Source organism: Pseudophryne corroboree, chromosome 3 (assembly GCF_028390025.1).
Source record: "Pseudophryne corroboree isolate aPseCor3 chromosome 3, aPseCor3.hap2, whole genome shotgun sequence".
Lineage (NCBI taxonomy): Eukaryota > Metazoa > Chordata > Amphibia > Anura > Myobatrachidae > Pseudophryne > Pseudophryne corroboree.
In genome coordinates this window covers 586,329,163-586,352,014 of record NC_086446.1, presented here as the reverse complement: position 1 = coordinate 586,352,014, position 22,852 = coordinate 586,329,163, and the positions used below count along the sequence as shown (strand labels likewise).

The 22,852-nt window shown below is 45.6% G+C and overlaps 1 protein-coding gene across 4 annotated transcripts in view; it reads left to right on the top strand.

Moving 5' to 3' along the window:
• Positions 1–22,852, top strand: part of PALD1 (phosphatase domain containing paladin 1) — a 492,251-nt gene that overhangs the window by 414,332 nt on the left and 55,067 nt on the right. For all 4 annotated transcript variants that reach the window (XM_063961440.1, XM_063961441.1, XM_063961442.1 and 1 more), the window contains one exon: positions 14,380–14,535. In XM_063961440.1, coding sequence (XP_063817510.1) covers positions 14,380–14,535 — 156 coding nt within the window. The remainder of the gene's footprint in view (positions 1–14,379; positions 14,536–22,852) is intronic.

The window sequence follows — 22,852 nt, the reverse complement described above, 5'->3', positions numbered from 1 at the left end:
ATGTGTAAAATGGAGACCTGTGCACTATAAAAGGGGGCACATGGCTGGGCACTATAAAAGGGGGCACATGGCTGGGCACTTTAAAAGGGGGCAGATGGCTGGGCACATATAAGGCAGGTGGAGCGGTAAATTTTGGATAGACCTACAGATACAACCGGCCCTTTGATGGGGACCAAACTGCTGATGCGGCCCCCGATGAATTTGAGTTTGACACCCCTGCTCTATATTATTTTTCTTAACTGTTCTACAAATCATCTCCTCAAAATCTCTCTGGAGGGAAATCCAGTTTGACTTCATGACGCAGTCAGCCTGCTACACAGACTCAGGCTTGCAGAGTCTCAGCATGTCATGTGATAGCAGTGGGGAGGAGGCGGCTGTCAGAGTGAAAACAGATCAGAGGGGTGCTCCAAAGCCTCACTGCACATTAAGTCATGTGCCATGTGATTGTGGTTGTCATTGTTGCCCATGCCACTGTGTAGAATTATAAATAATAGCAGCTTATGGAAACACAAATAATGGAAAATTATAAATACCAACACTTCTCACCTGTGACGGTTATTTATTTTACAATAAAGATTTTGAGCTCAAGGTACCTCACATTTTGTCATTTTGAGCTACTTTGAGCTCAAACTCGTCATGTGTGTATAGGTGGGCAATGAGCGCTGATTTGCGCTCCCGCATCATCGCTAGCCTCCGCCGTTCGTCGGGCTGTTTGTACAGTCTCCTGTGGAAAGTGCTTCACCCCCCAGTGGACATTGCTGGCACATGGAAAATAGCTCGGTGTGTGTGCACTGAGCTATTTTCCTGCCAGCGATGTCCACGATCATCGCTGTGCATACACGCTGGGCAAAAATGGCAAGTGTGTATGCACCTTAAGGAAAAACACCATAAGATTTCTGCTTTTGTCTCATTATATATTAAAGAAAATAAAACATAATACACATTTTAAGCATAGTAAATATTTGCATACATTTTTGTATTCATAATTAAAGGACTTAGCTGCCTATGCTACATGAATGTTACACAGCAGCTTACTTTACGTAAGGAAAACCTTTTTGCGCCAAAATCAGCTGGTGTACTAGATGTTCATGAAAAAGCAGAGAAAGACATCAGTTATAGACAGTAATTACTATATAAGGGGGTATTCAAGTGGGGCCGGTTTTTCTGACAGTTGGAAAAACTGCACTTTTCAACAGTTTTTAGGTCGAATATGCATTCGACCTATTCAATGAAAGTGCTGTTTTTTTGACGGACGGGTTTTTTTTGTGCGTTTTTGACAGATTTCTGAAAAATTTGCATAGCCATATTTCATAAACGGTATGAGATAGTTAAACATTATTTTGTATACTACTTAGACTACATACTGTATATCAGAGGTTCTCAAACTCGGTCCTCGGGGGCACACACAGTGCATGTTTTGCAGGTAACCCAGCAGGTGCACAGGTGTATTAATTACTCACTGACACATTTTAAAAGGTCCACAGGTGGAGTTAATTATTTCACTTGCGATTCTGTGAGGAGACCTGCAAAACATGCACTGTGTGTGCCCCCGAGGACCGAGTTTGAGAAGCTCTGCTGTATATGCTCTCCATATACCACATTTTATAAAAATCGGAGCTGGTGAGGTAAAATCAGTGTGTTAATTTAACACGGAATGACCCTATTGAGTGTCTGTAGCAGTATTTTTATTTTTTTTGTTTAGTTTTGTACAAGATCCTATACCACAGGTCAGACCCATAACTGATCGGGTCCTTGTTGGGCAAAGTCCTCATCAGCCTTCCATTATTACAAAGTGGCAATAATGTCAGTGAGTAATATTGTAATTGTCCTTAGACTGTTCCAGACACCAAGCTGACCTAAATGTGAATCTTTGGTGATGGTTTCTGTCACTGTTTTTAGAAGGTAGATGTATTTCTCTCACAACTACCAGAGTAAAAATGTAGAAAAAAAATTCAGTGCTCTAGTAGACATCACCCCTTTAAGTTTGGGAAACCTCAAGACAGTGGTTTACCACCATGGCTCTCACACACTCTTTTCTGGGTAGCAATATTGTTATAGCTCCTTGCCAGAAAAACATTTTTGTACTGAGATATATTTTCCCTCTGTTGGGGCCCCAAATTACTTAATTGTCAGGAAGTATAATGGGTAGACATAGAAACCTAAATACAGATGCACACTGGAGATTTCAGAGTGCTTCATCAGCAGTGCAGTTAGACAAATAGTTTCTTATTTGGAAGTATTCTAGGAATTTTAGACAGCTAGCGAAAATAAGGAATAAAATGTAAACCATATTTATTGCAATTTTTGTACTAATCCACGTGCGTCACAGCGTGCCTCTTGAGCAGTTGTAATTGTGTAATCTGCATTTTAGCCCATTCTGACTTTTACTTGCTCCAGGGTCTGCAGGACTTGATTGTGACCTTTTAACTAGGCTAAGGACAAGCAGTATGAGGAGACTGGCCAGGGAGGGCTGGAACACAGGATCTTCAGATAGACTGGTTTCTTTTTCAGTGATTGTATAGGTGCACATTGATTATCCTAAGCCGTGGCTTTATTAATGATGCATTCCTACTGCATACCTGTATATAGCACTGCATTTCATATTGCAGTCATTTTCACAGATTAGCGCTTTAAGATCTAATAAATTCTTCTGGGGAATCAACGTTGAAATAAGACAGTGTAGCATGATATGACTATTCCTGCTTGAATGGGCTTTGATTGTGTTATAAAAACCATCTTCCACTTTTAATACCAATAATTTAATTGGGATAGTGGGTAGGATATGCCTTCTATGACATTTACTAATATACCATGATTCACTGATTGCCAGCATGTAACACTGTATTTCTCTTACATCCTAGAGGATACTGGGGTCCACATTAGTACCATGAGGTATAGACGGGTCCACTAGGAGTCATGGTCACTTTAAGAAATTAATAGTGTGGGCTGGCTCCTCCCTCTATGCCCCTCCTACCAGAGGGAAAATGTGCCTGGAAAAGAGCCGGTCACGCTTTGGAGAGCTTCTGAAGAGTTTTCTACATTTATTTTCTTTTTTGTTATTTTCAGTCAGGGCTGTTTAGGCAACAGCCTGACTGCTTCGTGGGACTTAGGGGGGAGAACGGCCCAACTTCCTAGAGAGTTAATGGTCCTTTTTCTCATGCTGGCTGGACACTGAGCTCCTGAGGGAGCTATTCGCAAGCCACACCATGGTGCGGTGTACCCTCCCGCAGCAACCCGCCACCCCCTAAAAGAGCCTGAAGTAAGAAGAGTGGTGAGTATAGCGCCGGCGCCCCGTTAAGCGTGTTGTCGGCAGGAATGGCGGCACTAGGGTAGGAGCACAGCTCTCAGCAAGCTGCATTCCGGGGTGATTCAGATGGACACATGTTGCGGCGCGGTACCGCTGTGTGGGGGCGAGCTGAATCTCCTATGTTACCCACACTGGCTCACACACAGCGCTAACAGTGTCCAGGCAGCTAGTCAGCGCTGTAAAACGTTTCCTCAGGGCCAGTATAATCTCTGAAATGCGGGAAGCCGCGCAACATTTTAAGGGGCGGGGCTTCCCACTGAGCGGTTCCAGCGGCTCTCCGGCGCCATTTCTTCTGCAGCTCTGGGTGACACAGCACTGCTGATGGTGCGCAGACCCTACGCTCCACTGTGGTACCAGGGGGTCTTAGTGAAGGGGGGGCGCAGTTTAGGTATTTTTACACTATATAATATATATATATATATATATCGCGCCTCAGCTTAGTTTTACTACTGCTGATAGGGACTCTGTGTGGCTGGCTCCATGCTCTATGTCTCTTTGAGACTTTGCCTATATATACTGTGTTCCCCATTGTGGTGTGGGTGTCCCTTACCATGTCCAGGGACTGCTTTTCTTGCACAGTTGAATGTCTATCATCTCCTGGGGACTCACTACCCTGTACTCGGGATAGTGTGCACTCCCAGTCCAGTGGGGATGAACCCTCGTGGTTAACTTCTATTAAAGGGATAATTTCAAATATTTCCACAAAGCTGTCAAATAATGAAAAGGAAACACAATTATTGAGGCAGTCTATAGATGACCTGATGCATAGAGATTCAGCTCCCATACCTGCACCCCAAACTTCTGCCATTTGCCCATTAAAACGTACCCTTGCCCAAATTATGTGGGGTGACACTGATCCTGATACGTCAGATCATGAGGAGGGTGAGATAGATGCGAGTGGGGGTGATGCCGTCCTGTCACGGGGAGTTCAGGCCCTCATTGAGGCTGTAGAACTGTGTTACACATCCCTGACAAGTCTGAGGAGGCTGAGGGGGAATCTTACTTTAAAACAAAGAAAAAATCCTCTGCTACTTTCCCCGCTTCAGTGGAATTAAATGTCCTCTTTAAAGAAACATGGGTAAATCCTGATAAGAAGTTTCAAATCCCTAAGAGATTGATTTCTTCCTTTCCTTTTCTTGCAGAGGATAGGAAGAAGTGGGGAAAAACCGCCATTAGGGGATGCGTCTGTATCCAGGTTATCGGGTGGTTTTCAGTATGCCGACTGACGGGATCCCGGCGCACAGTATACCGGCGCCGGGATCCCGACAGCCGGCATACCGACACTTATTCTCCCTCGTGGGGGTCCACGACCCCCCTGGAGGGCGCGCCACCGTGCCCGTAGCGTGGTGAGCGCAGCGAGCCCGCAAGGGGCTCATTTGCGCTCGCCACACTGTCGGTAAGCCGGCGGTCGGGCTCCCGGCACCGGTATGCTGGTCGCCGGGAGCCCGACCGCCGGCATATCGTAGTGAATCCAGGTTATCACGTAAGGTAGTCTTACCAGTTCCTGGGGCGGCATCTTTGAAAGACGCGGCTGACCGCAAGATTGAGACCACTCTCAAATCTTTGTACACTTCGGCTGGGGTGGCTCAGAGACCCACTATTGCTTGCACATGGATCACTAAGGCTATTGCCAATTGGTCAGGTATTCTAATTGATGATTTAGATTCCTTACCAAGGAATGATTTTGTTTTACTCCTACAGCATATCCAGGATTCTGCTACTTTTATGGTTGAAGCTATTAAGGAAATTGGTCTGCTCAACGCAAGCACAACTGCCATGGCAGTATCTGCACACAGGGGCCTGTGGTTGCACCAGTGGACGGCGGATGTGGATTCCAGACGAAGCGTGGAAGGCCTGCCGTTCAGGGGTGAGGCTCTGTTTGGTGATGAACTGGATATGTGGATATGCAGCACCAGCTAGGAAAACCTATTCGGCCCCAACACTGCAGTCCTTTCGTACAGTGAAGTTTAAAGGCAAATCCAAGGGTTCTGCTACCACCTTCAAAGGGAATAGAGGTAAATCCAGAAAACCCACAGCTGCAGGTTCTCAGGATCAGACCTCCGGGTCTGCTTCCTCCAAACCCTCAGCATGACGGTGGTGCACACTGCCTGGAAGACAGGCAAGTGGGAGCCCGGTTGATTTATTTCAGTCACATATGGGCAACTTCCTGCCAAGATCCCTGGGTAAAAGATGTCGCCCAGGGATACTGACTGATTTTCAGGAACACCCACCTCCCAGATTCTTCAAATCAGGCTTACCAGCTTCTCCAGAAGCAAGTTTGACCTTACAGGCAGCAATTCAAAAACTGGTACAGACTCCAGTCATTGTTCCAGTTCCTCTTCACCTACACAACAAGGGTTATTATTCCAGCCTATTTGTAGTACCGAAATCGGGCTGTTCGGTAAGGCCCATTTTAAATCTTAAGTCACTGAACCCCTACTTATGGGTGTTCAAATTCAAGATGGAGTCTCTGAGAGCGGTGATCTCAGGTCTGGAGGAAGGGGAGTTCCTGGTGTCTCTGGACATCAAGGATGCGTACCTTCATGTTCCAATCTGGCTGCCTCACCAGGCTTAACTATGGTTTGCGTTACAGGACTGTGACTACCAGTTCCAGGCCCTGCCATTTGGCCTCTCCACGGCACCGAGGGTGTTCACCAAGGTAATGGCAGAAATTATGTTTCTCCTCCGCATGCAGGGAGTGAACATAATACCGTACCTGGACGACCTGCTGATCAAGGTGCCGTCCAGAGAGAAGCTGTTGCATAGCATTGCCCTGTCGACTCGTTTACTCCAGAATCACGGGTGGATTCTGAACCTGCCGAAATATCACTTGGAAACAACTCTGGGGCTTCTGTTTTGGGGGATGATTCTGGATACGGAGGCACAGAAGGTGTTCCTTCCGGTGGAAAAGGCATTGGTGATCCAGTCCATGGTGTGGGACGTCCTAAAACCATCCCGGATATCGGTACATCTTTGCATTTGCCTCCTAGGAAAGATGGTGACCTCTTACGAGGCACTACAGCACGAAAGGTTTCACGCAAGGCCCTTCCAGCTGGATATATTGGACAAGTGGTCCGGATCACATATTCAAATGCACCAGAGGATACGTCTGTCGCCGAAAGCCAGAATCTCACTTCTGTGGTGGCTTCAGACTTCTCACCTGACCGAAGGCCGGAGGTTCAAAATTGGATTCTGCTAACTACCGATGCAAGCATCAGAGGTTGCGGAACAGTCACCCAGGGGGAACAGTTCCAAGGAAAATGGTCAAGTCAGGAGGCCATTCTTCCGATCAACGTTCTGGAATTAAGGGCCATATACAACGCCCTTCTTCAGGCATCACATCTTTAAGATCAAGCCATTCAGGTTCAGTCGGACAACGTGACGGCTGGAACGAAGAGCAGAGCTGCGGTGTCAGAGGTAACAAAAATTCTCCTCTGGGCAGAAAGACACGCGGTGGCATTGTCGGCAATCTTCATTCCCGGGAGTAGACAACTGGGAAGCGGACTTCCTCAGCAGGCACGACCTCCACCCAGGAGAGTGGGGCCTTCACCCACAGTTGTTCGAGTCCTTAACACGTCGGTCGGGAATTCCGCAGATTGACCTGATGGCCTCTCATCTCAACAAGAAGCTAAATCACTATTGTTACAGTTCGCGGTACCCACAAGCTGTGGCGGTGGACGCTCTGGTAACTCCATGGCTTTTCCAGATGGTTTACGTGTTCCCATCTCTGCCTTTGATCCCAAGAAGTCTCAAAAGAATAAAAAGGGAAAAGGTTCATGAAATTCTCATTGCTCCAGATTGGCCGAGAAGGGCCTGGTACGCGGATCTACTGGGGTTGCTCCTGGAGGACCCGTGGCCTCTACCTCTGCGAGAGGATCTTCTGCAGCAGGGGCCGTTCGTCTATCAAGACTTACCGCGGCTACGTTTGACGGCATGAAAGTTGAGCATCAGATTTTAGCCCGGAAAGGCATTCCGAACAAGGTTATTCCGACCCTGATCCATGCTAGGAAAGGGGTAACGTCTAAACCTTACCACTGTATTTGGAAAAAATATGTCTCGTGGTATGAAAACAGGAAATTTCCTGCACTGGAATATCAACTGGGACGTTTTCTCCTTTTTCTACAGTCAGGTGTGGATGTGTGCCTACGTTTGGGCTCCTTGAAAGTCCAGATTTCGGCCTTGTCCATTTTCTTCCAGAAACAATTGGCTTCCCTTCCTGAGGTTCAGACGTTCTTGAAGGGTGTTCTACACATCCAACCGCCCTTTGTGCCCCCCACGGCACCTTGGGATCTTAACGTGGTGTTGCGTTTTCTGCAATCGGACTGGTTTAAACCTTTACAGGAAGTTGACGTTAAGTTTCTTATGTGGAAGACTGTTACACTGTTGGCCTTGGCTTCCGCAAAGTGTGTGTCAGAACTGGAGGCGTTGTCTCACAATAGCCCCTATTTGATTTTTCATGAAGATAGAGCTGAACTCAGCACTCAGCAATTTCTTCCTAAGGTGGTGTCTGCGTTTCATATCAACCAACCTATTGTGGTTCTGGTGTTTATGGACACCTGCTACCTCTAAATCCCTGGATGTGGTGAGGGCTTTGAGGATCTACGTGAAGAGGACGGCTCATCACAGAAAATCTGACTCGCTGTTTGTTCTCTATGAGCCTAAGAAAATTGTGTGTCCTGCTTCAAAGCAGTCTATTGCTCGCTGGATCAGGATTGCTATCCAGCAGGCTTATTCATCAGCAGGATTGCCAGTTCCTATAGTTCAGGCCCACTCTACTAGGTCGGTGGGTTCTTCCTGGGCGGTCTCGGCTTTACAGCTCTACCGAGCAGCAAATTGGTCAGGTACGAACACGTTTGCTAAGTTTTACAAGTTCGATACTTTGGCCTCTGAGGACCTTCAGTTTGGTCAATAAGTTCTGCATGAACCTCAGCACTCTCCCACCCGGTTTGGGAGCTTTGGTACATCCCCATGGTACTAATGTGGACCCCAGTATCCTCTAGGACATAAGAGAAAATAGGATTTTAATTACCTACCGGTAAATCCCTTTCTCGTAGTCCGTAGAGGATACTGGGCGCCCGCCCGGTGCGTTGTTTCTGCACTGTTACTTTGTTAAGTATTGCTATCGGTTCAGCCGTTGCTGTTCCTATTCAAGTTGGGTTAGCTTGGCTTTCCTCTTGTTTGTGTGTGCTGGTTCAAATTTCACCACTGTTCAGTTAAATCCTTCTCTCGAAGTATGTCTGTCTCCTCTGGCAGTTTCTAGACCGAGTCTGGTAGGAGGGGCATAGAGGGAGGAGACAGCCCACTCTATTAATTTCTCCTAGTGGACCCGTCTATACCCCATGGTACTAATGTGGACCGCAATATCCTCTACGGACTACGAGAAAAGGATTTACCGGTAGGTAATTCAAATCCTTTTTTTATGTTGCGTCAACTAATTCTGATTAGGAATCATGTAAGAAACTTGGTATTGGTACCAGACTGAGGGGGTCATTCCGAGTTGATCGCTCGCTAGCAGTTTTTAGCAGCCATGCAAACGCATAGTCGCCACCCACGGGGGAGTGTATTTTCGCTTTGCAGGAGTGTGAACGTCTGTGCAGCAGAGCGCCTGCAAACAGATTTTGTGCAAAACAAGACCAGCCCTGAAGTTACTTATCCTGTGCGATGATTGCTGCGACGAGTGACACGGTAATGACGTCAGATACCCGCCCAGCAAATGCCCGACCACGCCTGCGTTTTTCCAAACACTCCCAGAAAACGGTCAGTTGACACCCATAAACGCCCTCTAGAACCAGTGCAAAACCACAATGGACCTCTACCCGTACGACGCGCGTGTGCAATGTGGTGCATGCGCAGATTAGCCATTTTTTTCACTGATCGATACCCAGCGAATAACGGCAGCTAGTGATCAACTCGGAATGACCCCCTGAATGCTGAAGTGTTTTGGGACACTGAAGAGCAAGAGAAAAAAATAATCACTAGAATTAAAAATAAATGATGAAACATCGCATCTCCCTTATGTTTCCCCTTATTGACAAATTCAGTTTTTTCTACCTATCCAGATTCATTTGCAACCTCTGGGAACATATAGTATACTAATATATTCTATAGCCACTGCATTTTTTTATCACTTGCATATCTAACAACTAAAATATCTATTTGTCTGTCTGTCTGTCTGTCTATCTATCTATCTCACTTAAATCTGTCTTATATTTTGCAAGGAGTCGTGGTTCTTTATTGCTCGTAGAACATCTATGCACGTTTTACAAATATGTAAAAGTATCTTGAAAAGGGTTTTAAATGTCTCGATATCATCACTTTAAAGCAGAGAAAAGACATTTAACAGTAGTATTCCACTGTATTAGTGTCTAATTAGCTGTTTGGATCTACAAAGCTGGAGTTGTCATTAAGAGATATCTATTACTACATGTACAGTACACAAGACACAGTGGCACATTTTTAAGGAGAGAAGCAGGTGCTGTTCTGTGGGCTCAGGGTTTTTGATTTCATTCCCTCTTCCTTTGGTAACTGTGCAAGTACTTATATGGCATAATTAGGAATTATTGTCTAAATTTGGAATGCGGTGCAATGACATTAGCTGTACAATAGTTCAGAGAAAATATCTATATACCATGTCCAGGATGAGCCCAATACAGAGTCTGCATCAATGGCCAGGGAATTCAGTTATTAGTAGCAGCAGTGGCAATGACCAATCATGTCTGTAGTAAGCTCTCACTAGCAGAGTTCTCCTCCATCATGTGCTTTTACGTCTCTTACTTAACTTATCATCTTTTCAATACTCCCTTTCATGGCACTAAATCTCTTGGTTTTCTGCCACCCTGATTCTTATTTCAGTGCTGTTTACTGACGCAGCTATGTTTATATACCCTGTACTTGTCCTATATTCTATTAAACTCTACAGTAAGTCACTGTCTTCTTGTTTTGCTTATTTGTTTACATGGGCGCTGCGGATCCCTTGTGGCGCCATATAAATAGTAATAATAGTAGTGGCAATGGGCAAAAGTCTCTGCAGTAGTGGCAACGGCCAATCGAGTCTGCAGTAGTGGCAATGGGTTATAGTCTCCGTAGAAATGGAAGTGGCCTATATCGTCAGCAGTACAGTAAATGCATAATAAAATCAATATTAGTAGTGATGCACAGTAGTGTCTGCAGTAGTAATGATGGCTATTAGTGTCAGCAGTTGGAGTTCTACCCAGAGCTGCCAGCGGTTACCAGTCCTTATATATTGTTGCTGCCTGCTAGCTCCTTCTGAACTGATTGAGTTCATGGGAGGGGGGGGCACAAGTTTGACATCAAACTTATGACATAAAACTACAATCATTTTGAGCCCCAAGTTACAAAGCATCCATAAGTATCAAGCACAGTGTCAGAAGACATCTGAAGATGCTTGAGTGAAGTTTATATAGACTGATGGAGGGATGATTTAACATATTGCTTGTGCTCTCATTGCAGCACTTTGGTGGGTGAAAGGTAAACTATGCTCTGCACCCCAAGAGCTTCCCCGAGCTGAATGTTGAATAGCCCCAGTCAGCATGGGACAACTGCTGTACCCTTGGAAACTTTGGACAGATCACCAGTGGGTAGCTGACATTTGTGTCTTGTTTGGTAGAAGCAGCTGCCGCCACCATCACTTTGCTTTTTCGTGTCTCTACCTACTAAAAGTTTTTCTCATTCTAGTCAAACCACAACACGAAGGCTGCACAAAAATGCCAATTGCCAATGTCTGCTGTATTATTAGCGAATGGTAATGCTTATTTCTGTCTCACAACGGCTATAATACTTATTCCATTTCCTAATGGGCAGCATGGTTTGTGTAATGTTTAGCATTAATGCATCATAGCACTCAGGTATTGAGTTCAATTCCCACCAAGGCCTTCCCTAACTACATGGAGTTTGTATGTGCTCCCCATGCTTGCGTGTGTTTTCTCTAGGTACTCCAGTTTCCTCCCACAATTCAAAAACATAATGGTAGGTTGGTTAATTATATTATGACAAAAAAAATGAACCCCTAGTGTATATTTGTCCACTTGTGGTACGGAATATAGATTGTAAGTTCCACTCAGTCAGTGACTGAAATATTATCTGAAAATCGCTGTGGAATATGGGTGCGCTATATAAATAACTGATAATAAATAAATTAAATCAAGAGGTTTTTGTCATTGTTTGTAATTTGTTTGTATCTTGATTCCATCATTGTGTGAATTAGTTCCCCCCCCCCCCACTTCTTTGGCTCAGTATGCCACCGGCATTGTTTTAGACCGACTACATAACAAACTACTGTACACAGAGAAATGGTATATAACTAATATATGATCTATTGTCGTGTGTGGCTCTCAGCAACTGACTGGGGAAATACTGTAGCATGGTAGAATCTTTTCATGTCCTCACATCTAAGGCACATTTTCCTAAGTTGCTTTTTTACTAACAAGGCTGGAAGAGTAAAGGACGCATGTATAACTACTACTGTATACATGGATAAATCCTATTGTGTAAAGGATTCAGGTACAATAAGTTTACATGGGATGTGGTCATGTGACCGGCACTCAGGATCACGGCGGTCCCCAGCCGACACCAGATTTCCGAGTGCTTAAAACGCCGGCCGACAGAATGCCAATCCACAGGGTCTAATACCACTTGTGGGTGTCCACGACACCCATAGAGTGGGAACAGAACCTGTGGCGAGCCACCGAGCCTGCAAGGGGCTTTGTTGCGCTCTTCCCCCACCCCCGCAGTCCCAACCCATTTAGAAGGACTGGGGGACAGTGGTAGAGCTGGGGGTGGTTATTTGCACTGCTGTGATATACTTGGTATGTTGCTTTTTCTTCTCTGCCTGGCAGATATATTTATTTTGTGCTCTTTGCGCACAAGCAGAGAAAATAATAAAATAGTATTCCCTTTGGCTATACAAGTTTTCTTTGAATCCATGTCAACAGTGTGTGCAGCTGTAGCCCAGAACTATACAGCTACACAATAATAGGTTATATTATTAGAACCTTGGCCTACAAGAATATATACATGATTCTTCCTGAACAGGTTATTTTGCTAATTGAGCTACATAGGTTTGTGTGAAATTAGAGTGTCATTTGCAAACCTTTCCAAATACATAACATGTTCTGTATGGCCATCAGGGAGATCCAGGAACACATAATAACTAGCAACAGCCACTGGTACGATTGGTTTAGCCAAGTTCGTATGTTAATATTCATTTTATGAGGTGCAATAATTTGAAGAAATGTGTTTACCCCATAAAATAATGGCTTTCCACTTCAGTAGATATAATGATGCAGAGTTGGCTCCCACAGGTTGTACTTCACCCAGGAAAAAACTGATATTTCTCCCAAGTTGCATTATTTTTTGTGTCATTTTCTTCCTCATTGACTTCCTATCCCAGGGTTGAGACTGCATTATCTACTGTATGTACTGTATAGTATGACTAAATACCTGCTAAATTGTAAGATTCCACAGCTGAAGTCTGAAAAACAGAGCATCCATAAAAGAGGGACATTTATGGTGGGTAAAATAAATGCAGACATGATAATAAGGGTTGGATGAGAATTTACAATCTAGTGGGAATAGTCACAGTTGTTACAAGTGGAGTGACTGGTTGCTCCGTAAGCAATACATGTTCATATCTCGGAATTATTCCTCTTCTGTTCGTTGTCTGCTTTTTTGTCCTGCTTGGATGTTTTGTATTCTTTACACTGTGTGTACTGCATTGTGTTTATATGACAGATGCCCTTTACTAACTAGGATGTTGTGTGTAGAATATCATTCTTGGCTCTTTCATTATCAGATTTACATTTATGCAGAAAGCCAAGTTCTCTGTGAAGAATAATATCTAAATGATACATAATTAGTTTTCAGTTTAAATTAACTTACATTAAACCAGAATATACACCTTACAGTACCTGCAGGTATTCTGATTTCTCTAATGGTCCCGAGCAGGAGATCCTCTCAGCTGGTCTCGGAGGCATTCATCAGGCAGGTACCAGGTTCGATAAAGCACCTCCCTGTCATCTTCCCATTCATATTCAGAGTAGATCAAGACCTCAAATCAGAATTTGCACGTTCGCCGTTAATGTTGAAGCATCATGAATGACCTCAATTGTATTTATATGCAGATTCATGCATCTACACTATTTACTAACACAACGTGCAATAATTTGGAAACAGTAGAACTATAATAAGATGCTAGATGCTGGCTCTTGTTTATGTTTGTTAATTATTGTGGGATATAATGAGCACTAACAATAAACAGTCTAGTCAGCAGACCCCCTATGTGGCATATACTTTGTACAATAAATGCAAAACTTGTTAGGATGAGAAGTAATTACTTCTAAGAAACTATGGCAGCCCCTTAATAAAATATTTTAAACAAAATAAACACCATTGAGTACAGTTATGACGTTTTAATGAGACCCTGGTTGCTCAGATGGCAGTCTTCCAGCATAGCTGAATGCGTTTCACAGCTTACCGTAATATATAGTTCATTAGAAAATAAGCTTCTAACATCCTCATCAGAGTCTCGCTTATAAGCAGTCATTTCTTTAACACATGTAGTAATTTTGTGTCTTAGCAAATCATTCTTTTTGAAAGTACTTCTTCATGCTACAGTTTACAGTACATATAAAGCCTAAGTCAGATAATATTGGGAAACATTTGTGGTAAATGATTATTATTATTATTTTTTTACCTGGTTTTAACACTCAAACTCATATATTAAAGTTGTAAACTTTTATACAACTGAATAAAAAAACTGCATTACTATAATTGTTGCTGATGGCTCCAGTGAAAATTGGATAGTTTCTTACAAAATGAACAAACAGGCTTGTACTCGGCTGCTAAACCCACTTATCAATCTCTAGAGCGCTACCCTTCCTTATACACACCTTACTGATGCTACCTCTCCCACACTGATTACTGTTGGAGTAGCATCTTCCTGTGTGTCGGAGAAGGTTGTAATATAGACTCCCAATGAAATTACTAAGGTAATACAATGGTATTTACATTTTAGGCAGTAGTTTGTATATAAAACTTTTATCTTTTGTTTTCAGATTAAAACAGCCAAAAATATTAAGGAAATGCAGTTACTTCAACTAAGAAGCCTTCAGTACTTGGAGAGATACATTTATCTGATCCTATTCAATGCCTACCTACATCTGGAGAAGAAGGAAACATGGCATAGACCCTTCAGCAACTGGATGTATGAGGTGTGTTCAAAACCCAACTAGGCCGTCAGTGAGCATTCGTCCATATAGTTGTTGTATTATGTATAGTTCATATCTGTACATAATATATCGCAGTTATGCTGTTACCACCCAGGTACAGTACAGGAAGTTCAGTGCACGCAGAATCCTGTACTGGTATGACTTTACACTCTCACTGCATGACCGCCATCATTAAATGCTGAGTGACGTAGTGACCAAGCATTAAAATGACAGGGTATTGAAATATAGCAATACCTGTGCCAGCTCTCTTCCACCATTCACAGAATAAGGCAGTCTGTTTGGTAAAACTGCTCTTTTTTCTTATTTATATATTTTTGTTTTACTATTCTAACATTACCATATAAATGCAATGTGGCTTAGATCAGCCAAGCACCTTCTGTTTCCTGTATGCGCCTCCTTCACAGGTTTGAGTCTAGCCTTTCTGTTGCCTGAGGCAAGGCATGAAATTACACCCACCTGTCCAATGCTATATAATAAGATTTTACTCACCGGTAAATCTATTTCTCGTAGTCCGTAGTGGATGCTGGGGACTCCGTAAGGACCATGGGGAATAGCGGCTCCGCAGGAGACTGGGCACAGCTAAGAAAGATTTAGGACTACCTGGTGTGCACTGGCTCCTCCCACTATGACCCTCCTCCAGACCTCAGTTAGGATACTGTGCCCGGAAGAGCTGACACAATAAGGAAGGATTTTGAATCCCGGGTAAGACTCATACCAGCCACACCAATCACACCGTATAACTCGTGATATGATACCCAGTTAACAGTATGAACATAACAGAGCCTCTCAACAGATGGCTCAACAATAACCCTTTTAGTTAATGATAACTATATACAAGTATTGCAGACAGTCCGCACTTCGGACGGGCGCCCAGCATCCACTACGGACTACGAGAAATAGATTTACCGGTGAGTAAAATCTTATTTTCTCTGACGTCCTAGTGGATGCTGGGGACTCCGTAAGGACCATGGGGATTATACCAAAGCTCCCAAACGGGCGGGAGAGTGCGGATGACTCTGCAGCACCGAATGAGAGAACTCAAGGTCCTCCTCAGCCAGGGTATGAAATTTGTAGAATTTTGCAAACGTGTTTGCCCCTGACCAAGTAGCAGCTCGGCAAAGTTGTAAAGCCGAGGCCCCTCGGGCAGCCGCCCAAGAAGAGACCACTTTCCTCGTGGAATGGGCTTTTACAGATTTAGGGTGCGGCAGTCCAGCCGCAGAATGTGCAAGTTGAATCGTGCTACAGATCCAGCGAGCAATCGTCTGCTTAGAAGCAGGAGCACCCAGCTTGTTGGGTGCATACATGATAAATAGCGAGTCAGTCTTCCTGACTCCAGCTGTCCTGGAAACATATACTTTTCAGGGCCCTGACTACGTCCAGTAACTTGGAATCCTCCATGTCCCAAGTAGCCGCAGGCACCACAATAGGTTGGTTCACATGAAAAACTGATACCACCTTAGGAAGGAATTGGGAACGAGTCCTCAATTTCGCCTTTCCCATATAAAATACAGATAAGGGCTTTTGTCAATTCTGATACACGCCTGGCCGACGCCAAGGCCCACAGAATGACCACTTTCCACGTGAGGTATTATAGCTCCACGGATTTAAGTGGCTCAACCCAATGCGACTTCAGGAAATCCAACACCACGTTGAGATCCCACGGTGCCACTGGAGGCACAAACGGGGGCTGACTATGCAGCCCTCCCTTAACAAAAGTCTGAACTTCAGGCAGTGAAGCCAGTTCCATTTTGGAAGAAAATCGATAGAGCCGAAACCTGGACCTTAATGGAACCCAATTGTAGGCCCATAGTCACCTCTGACTGTAGGAAGTGCAGAAATCGACCTAGCTGAAATTTCTCCTTTGGGGCCTTCCTGGCCTCACAGTACGCAACATATTTCCGCCATATGCGGTGATAATGGTTAGCGTTCACTTCTTTCCTAGCTTTAAATAGCGTAGGGATAACTTCCTCCGGAATTCCCTTTTCCTTCAGGATCCGGCGTTCAACCGCCATGCCGTCCAACGCAGCCGCGGTACGTCTTGGAACAGAGTAGGCCCCCTGCTGCAGCAGGTCCTGTCTGAGCGGCAGAGGCCATGGGTCCTCTGAGATCATTTCTTGGAGTTCTGGTTACCAAGCTCTTCTTGGCCCACCCGGAACAATGAGTATAGTTCTTACTCCCCTACTTCTTCTTATTCTCATTACCCTGGGTAAGAGAGGCAGAGAAGGGAACACATACACCGACTGGTACACCCACGGTGTTACCAGAGCGTCCACAGCTATCGCCTGAGGGTCCTTGACCTGGCGCAATATCTTTGTAACTTTTAGTTCAGGCGGGACGCCATCATGTCCACCTGTGGCCTTTCCCAACGGTGTACAATCATTTGGAAGACTTCTGGATGAAGTCCCCACTCTCCCGGGTGGAGGTTTCTTAGTTGTCCACTCCGGGAATGAACACTGCTGACAGTGCTAACACATGATTTTCCGCCCATCGGAGAATCCTTGTGGCTTCTGCCATCGCCATCCTGCTTCTTGTGCCGCCCTGTCGTTTACATGAGCGACCGCCGTGATGTTGTCTGACTGGATCAGCACCGGCCGGTGTTGAAGCAGGGGTCTAGCCTGACTTAGGGCATTGTAAATGGCCCTTAGTTCCAGAATATTTATGTGTAGGGAAGTCTCCTGACTTTTCCATAGCCTTGGAAGTTTCTTCCCTGTGTGACTGCCCCCCAGCCTCGAAGGCTGGCATCCGTGGTCACCAGGACCCAGTCCTGTATGCCGAATCTGCGGCCCCCTAGAAGATGAGCACTCTGCAGCCACCACAACAGCGACACCCTGGCCCTTGGAGACAGGGTTATCCGCCGATGCATCTGAAGATGCGACCCGGACCACATGTCCAACAGATCCCACTGGAAAATCCTTGTATGGGACCTGGCGAATGGAATTTCTTCGTAAGAAGCTACCATCCTTCCCAGGGCTCGCGTGCATTGATGCACCGACACCTGTATACGTATTAGGAGGTCTCTGTCTAGAGACGACAACTCCTTGGACTTCTCCTCCGGGAGAAATCCTTTTTATCCTGTTCTGTGTCCAGAACCATACTCAGGAACAGTAGACGCGTCGTAGGAACCAGCTGCGACTTTGGATATTCAGAATACAGCCGTGCTGTTGTAGCACTTCCCGAGATAGTGCTACTCCGCCGAACAACTGCTCCCTGGACCTCGCCTTTATAAGGAGATCGTCCAAGTACGGGATAATTATTTCGTCCATTACCTTGGTAAATACCTCGGTGCCGGGGACAGACCAACGGCAACGTCTGGAATTGGTAATGACAATCCTGTACCACAATTTTGAGGTGAAGAGGGTAAATAGGGACATGCAGGTAAGCATCCTTGATGTCCAGTGATACCATGAAATTCTCCAGGCTTGCAATAATCGCCCTGAGCGATTCCATTTCGAATTTGAACCTTCGTATATAAGTGTTCAAGGCTTTCAATTTTAGAATGGGTCTCACCGAACCGTCTGGTTTCGGTACCACAACATTTTGGAATAGTAACCCCGGCCTTGTTGAAGGAGGGGTATCTTGATTTCACCTGCTGGAGGTGCAGCTTGTGAATTGCCGCCAGTACTACCTTTCTCCGAGGGCAGCAGGCAAGGCTGAGGTGAGGTAACGGCGAGGGGGAGTCGCCTCGAACTCCAGCCTGTATCCCTGTGATACTATTTGCAGAACCTAGGGATCCACCTATGGGCAAACCCACTGGTCCCTGAAGTTCCCGAGACGCGCCCCTACCGCACCTGTCTCCACCTGTGGAGCCCCAACGTCAAGCGGTGGACTCAGAGGAAGCGGGGGAAGATTTTTGATCCTGGGAACTGGCTGCTAGTGCAGCTTTTTCCTTCTTCCCTTGTCTCTGTGCAGATAGGAAGCGCCTTTGACCCGCTTGCTTTTCTGAAGCCGAAAGGACTGTACCTGAAAATACGGTGCTTTCTAAGGCTGTGAGGAAACCTGAGGTAAAAAAAATTTTTCTTCCCAGCTGTTGCTGTGGATACGAGGTCCCAGAGACCATACCCAAACAATTCCTCACCCTTATAAGGCAGAATCTCCATGTGCCTTTTATAGGCAGCATCACCTGTCCACTGCCGGGTTTCTAATACCCTCCTGGCAGAATGGACATTGCATTTATTCTGGATGCCAGCCGTCAAATATCCCTCTGTGCATCCTTTATATATAAGACGACGTCTTTAATATGCTCTATGTTAGCAAACTATTATCCCTGTCTTAGAGTATTAATATTATCTGACAGGGTATCAGACCACGCTGCAGCAGCACTATTTATGCTGAGGCAATTGCAGGTCTCAGTATATAACCTGAGTGTGTATATACAGACTTCAGGATAGCCTCCTGTTTTTTATCAGCAGGCTCCTTCAAGGTGGCCGTATCCTAAGACGGCAGTGCCACCTTTTTTGACAAACGTGTGAGCGCCTTATCCACCCTAAGGGATATCTCCCAACGTGACCTATCCTCTGGCGGGAAAGGGTACGCCATCAGTAACTTTTTAGAAATTACCAGTTTCTTATCGGGGGAACCCACGCTACTTTACACACTTCATTCATTCATCTGATGGGGGAACAAAACACTGGCTGCTTTTTCTCCCCAAAAATAAAACCCCTTTTATGTGGTACTTGGGTTCATGTCAGAAATGCGTAACACATTTTTCATTGCCAAGATCATGTAACGGATGTTCCTAGTGGATTGTGTATATGTCTCAACCTCGTCGACACTGGAGTCAGACTCCGTGTCGACATCTGTGTCTGCCATCTGAGGTAACGGGCGCTTTTTTGAGCCCTTGATGGCCTTTGAGACGCCTGGGCAGGCGCGGGCTGAGAAGTCGGCTGTCCCACAGCTGTTTTACGTCATCCAGCCTTGTAAGGAGTTGACATTGTCGGTTAATACCTTCCACCTATCCATCCACTCTGGTGTCGGCCCCACAGGGGACGACATCCCATTTATCGGCCTCTGCTCCACCTCCACGTAACCTTCCTCATCCCACATGTCGACACAGCCGTACCGACACACAGCACACACACAGGGAATGCTCTGACTGAGGACAGGACCCCACAAAGTCCTTTGGGGAGACAGAGAGAGAGTATGCCAGCACACACCAGAGCGCTATATAATGCAGGGATTAACACTATAACTGAGTGATTTTTTCCCCAATAGCTGCTTGTATAAACAATATTGCGTCTAAATTTAGTGCCCCCCCTCTCTTTTTAACCCTTTGAGCCTGAAAACTACAGGGGAGAGCCTGGGGAGCTGTCTTCCAGCTGCACTGTGAAGAGAAAATGGCGCCAGTGTGCTGAGGGAGATAGCTCCGCCCCTTTTTCGCGGACTTTTCCCGCTTTTTTATGGATTCTGGCAGGGGTATTTATCACATATATAGCCTCTGGGGCTTTATATTGTGATATATTTGCCAGCCAAGGTGTTTTTATTGCTGCTTAGGGCGCCCCCCCCCAGCGCCCTGCACCCTCAGTGACCGGAGTGTGAAGTGTGTATGAGGAGCAATGGCGCACAGCTGCAGTGCTGTGCGCTACCTTGGTGAAGACTGATGTCTTCTGCCGCCGATTTTCCGGACTCTTCTTGCTTCTGGCTCTGTAAGGGGGCCGGCGGCGCGGCTCTGGGACCGAACATCAATGGCCGGTTCCATGCGGTCGATCCCTCTGGAGCTAATGGTGTCCAGTAGCCTAAGAAGCCCAAGCTACCACCAGTTAGGTAGGTTCGCTTCTTCTCCCCTTAGTCCCTCGCTGCAGTGAGTCTGTTGCCAGCAGATCTCACTGTAAAATAAAAAACCTAAAATATACTTTCTCTCTAGGAGCTCAGGAGAGCCCCTAGTGTGCATCCAGCTCAGCCGGGCACAGGATTCTAACTGAGGTCTGGAGGAGGGTCATAGTGGGAGGAGCCAGTGCACACCAGGTAGTCCTAAATCTTTCTTAGCTGTGCCCAGTCTCCTGCGGAGCCGCTATTCCCCATGGTCCTTACGGAGTCCCCAGCATCCACTAGGACGTCAGAGAAATAATAACTGGTATAACGTGCTGCGGATTAAAGTCCTAGTGGCACCAGTAACACGTATTATAAAACCAGAAATGAGAATTGGATTTGTAATTTCCAGTAATAATCTCAGTAAATATAAAAAATTCAAAATTTACAGGGTTTTTTTTTGTGTGTGTGATTGAATTAGGATATGAATATCTATTTGAAATGTATCAAACAATTTTATCAAAAAAAAATTAAACACATGACAATATCGATCTTTAAAAATATTGGCTGTTGATATCTCAGAGTATCGATAATTGTACCATTGCAACATCACAACTTTATATTTCCCTGGTGGCTGCTTCCCTCTGCAGCTGCCAGGTGGGGTGTGCCTCTTGTCTGCCCCATCAGCAGTGATTGGAAATATGTCAGTCGCTGGATGGATGGTGCAAGGTTGCATAGGGACCGTGTGGTCCCTCTGAGATTGGTGGCTGTTGGAAGATTATCTTCTGGCAGCTGTCCACTGCATGTTTCTGACTGGTCGCTTCAATTCTTGTGTGGACTCCAGAAGCAATATGTACAGTCCACTTGTCTACACCTCTTGTGCTAACACTCGGATATCATGTTACTTTTATTCCTGGAGTTAAGCGCCTCCTAAATTGGAGTTGGACTAATTGTCTAGAAAATTACATCTTTTGCAAGACATTGTCGCTGCTAAATTGAATTATTCCATAGAAGACAGATAACTTTTTGCTGTGAAACTTGTCTTGGAGTAATGGAGGCATCTTGTGGCAGACAGTGTTCTGATAATTCAGGACTGTTCCTGATTCTGGTTGTGTTACGTGTGTACCAGTGGCGTAAGTTCGTCCCAGTCGCCCGGAGGCATGATAAATGTTTGTGCCCCCCTACATATACACACACATACCATATGTAGCTATCCGGCACTAAGGGTGAACAGTAGCAGCGTGCTCAGGTACCTTTCCCAATAGTAATATAGATACACATAGAAAGTGGACGCACACCAAGTCAGTCATTACAATAAAACAGACACCAGCATACCTTTATAGTACACCTACAGTGCTCCCTCACCCGCCAGCGGGTCTCGATGGAGATGCTTTGGCGCAGCGGTGTGCCGATATAACTAGTGTTCACTCTAGGATTTTTTTAGGGCAGGGTGCTGATCACGGGGAGGGCACATTTTTCCATTCGGGAGGACACATTTTTAAGTTAGATGGGCAAACTTGGGTACATACTATAATGCTTGGTGCTCCCATTCCCACAGGCCAAAACATGGACAGTGCGCGCCGAAGGCGCGCAGCAAAAATGTAGGGGCGTTGTTTTGTGGGGAAGGGGCGTGGCCACATAATAGTGGCAATTCACATTACACCACACGGTAGTGCACCTAATACACATTGCACCAGGTAGAACCTCCTATGCAAACTGCACCAGGTAGAGCACATTATACATACTGCACCAGGTAGAGAGCACTGAGGCACACTGCACCAGGTAGAGAGCACTGAGGCACACTGCACCAGGTAGAGAGCACTGAGGCACACTGCACCAGGTAGAGAGCACTGAGATTGAAGTTTACAGCTGCAAAATACTTACAAGGTTAATTTAGCCCAGGGGGACTCTAAATGTGCTTACCGGGTCTGGTGGCGCACGGCTGTGTCCAGCGGCATGGCGGGGTCCGGCAGGCAGCAAACGGCAGGGCGCACAAAAACGGGCAGGGCGGGATTCAGCTGTCTAAGGGGCAGGGCGCAGCGCCCTGTGAAAGACACCTAGCGTGAACACTAGATATATATAAAAAAAAACACACAAACGCCTCATTCACTTAAACACACACACGTCTCTTTCACTTAAACACACGCCGCTTTCACACACACACCTCCTTTACTTAAAAACACACACGCCGCTTTCACTTAAACACCCACACATGCCTTTCACTTACACACACACACACACACACACACACACACACACACACATGCCTTTCACTTACACACACACACACACACACACACACACACACACACACACACATTCAGAACGGACACCCCTCCATATATTTATAAGGTAGTGTGTACCCAGACCAGGTGTGTGCTCTGTACATAGTCCTGTAGAAATGCTCAAATGCCTCCTTTAATCCTTCACTCTCACACACATACCTCTCACTTACACACAAACACACCTCTCACACACGCCTCTCACTTACACACACACCTCTCACACACGTGCCTCTCACTTACACACACACACACCTCTCACACACGTGCCT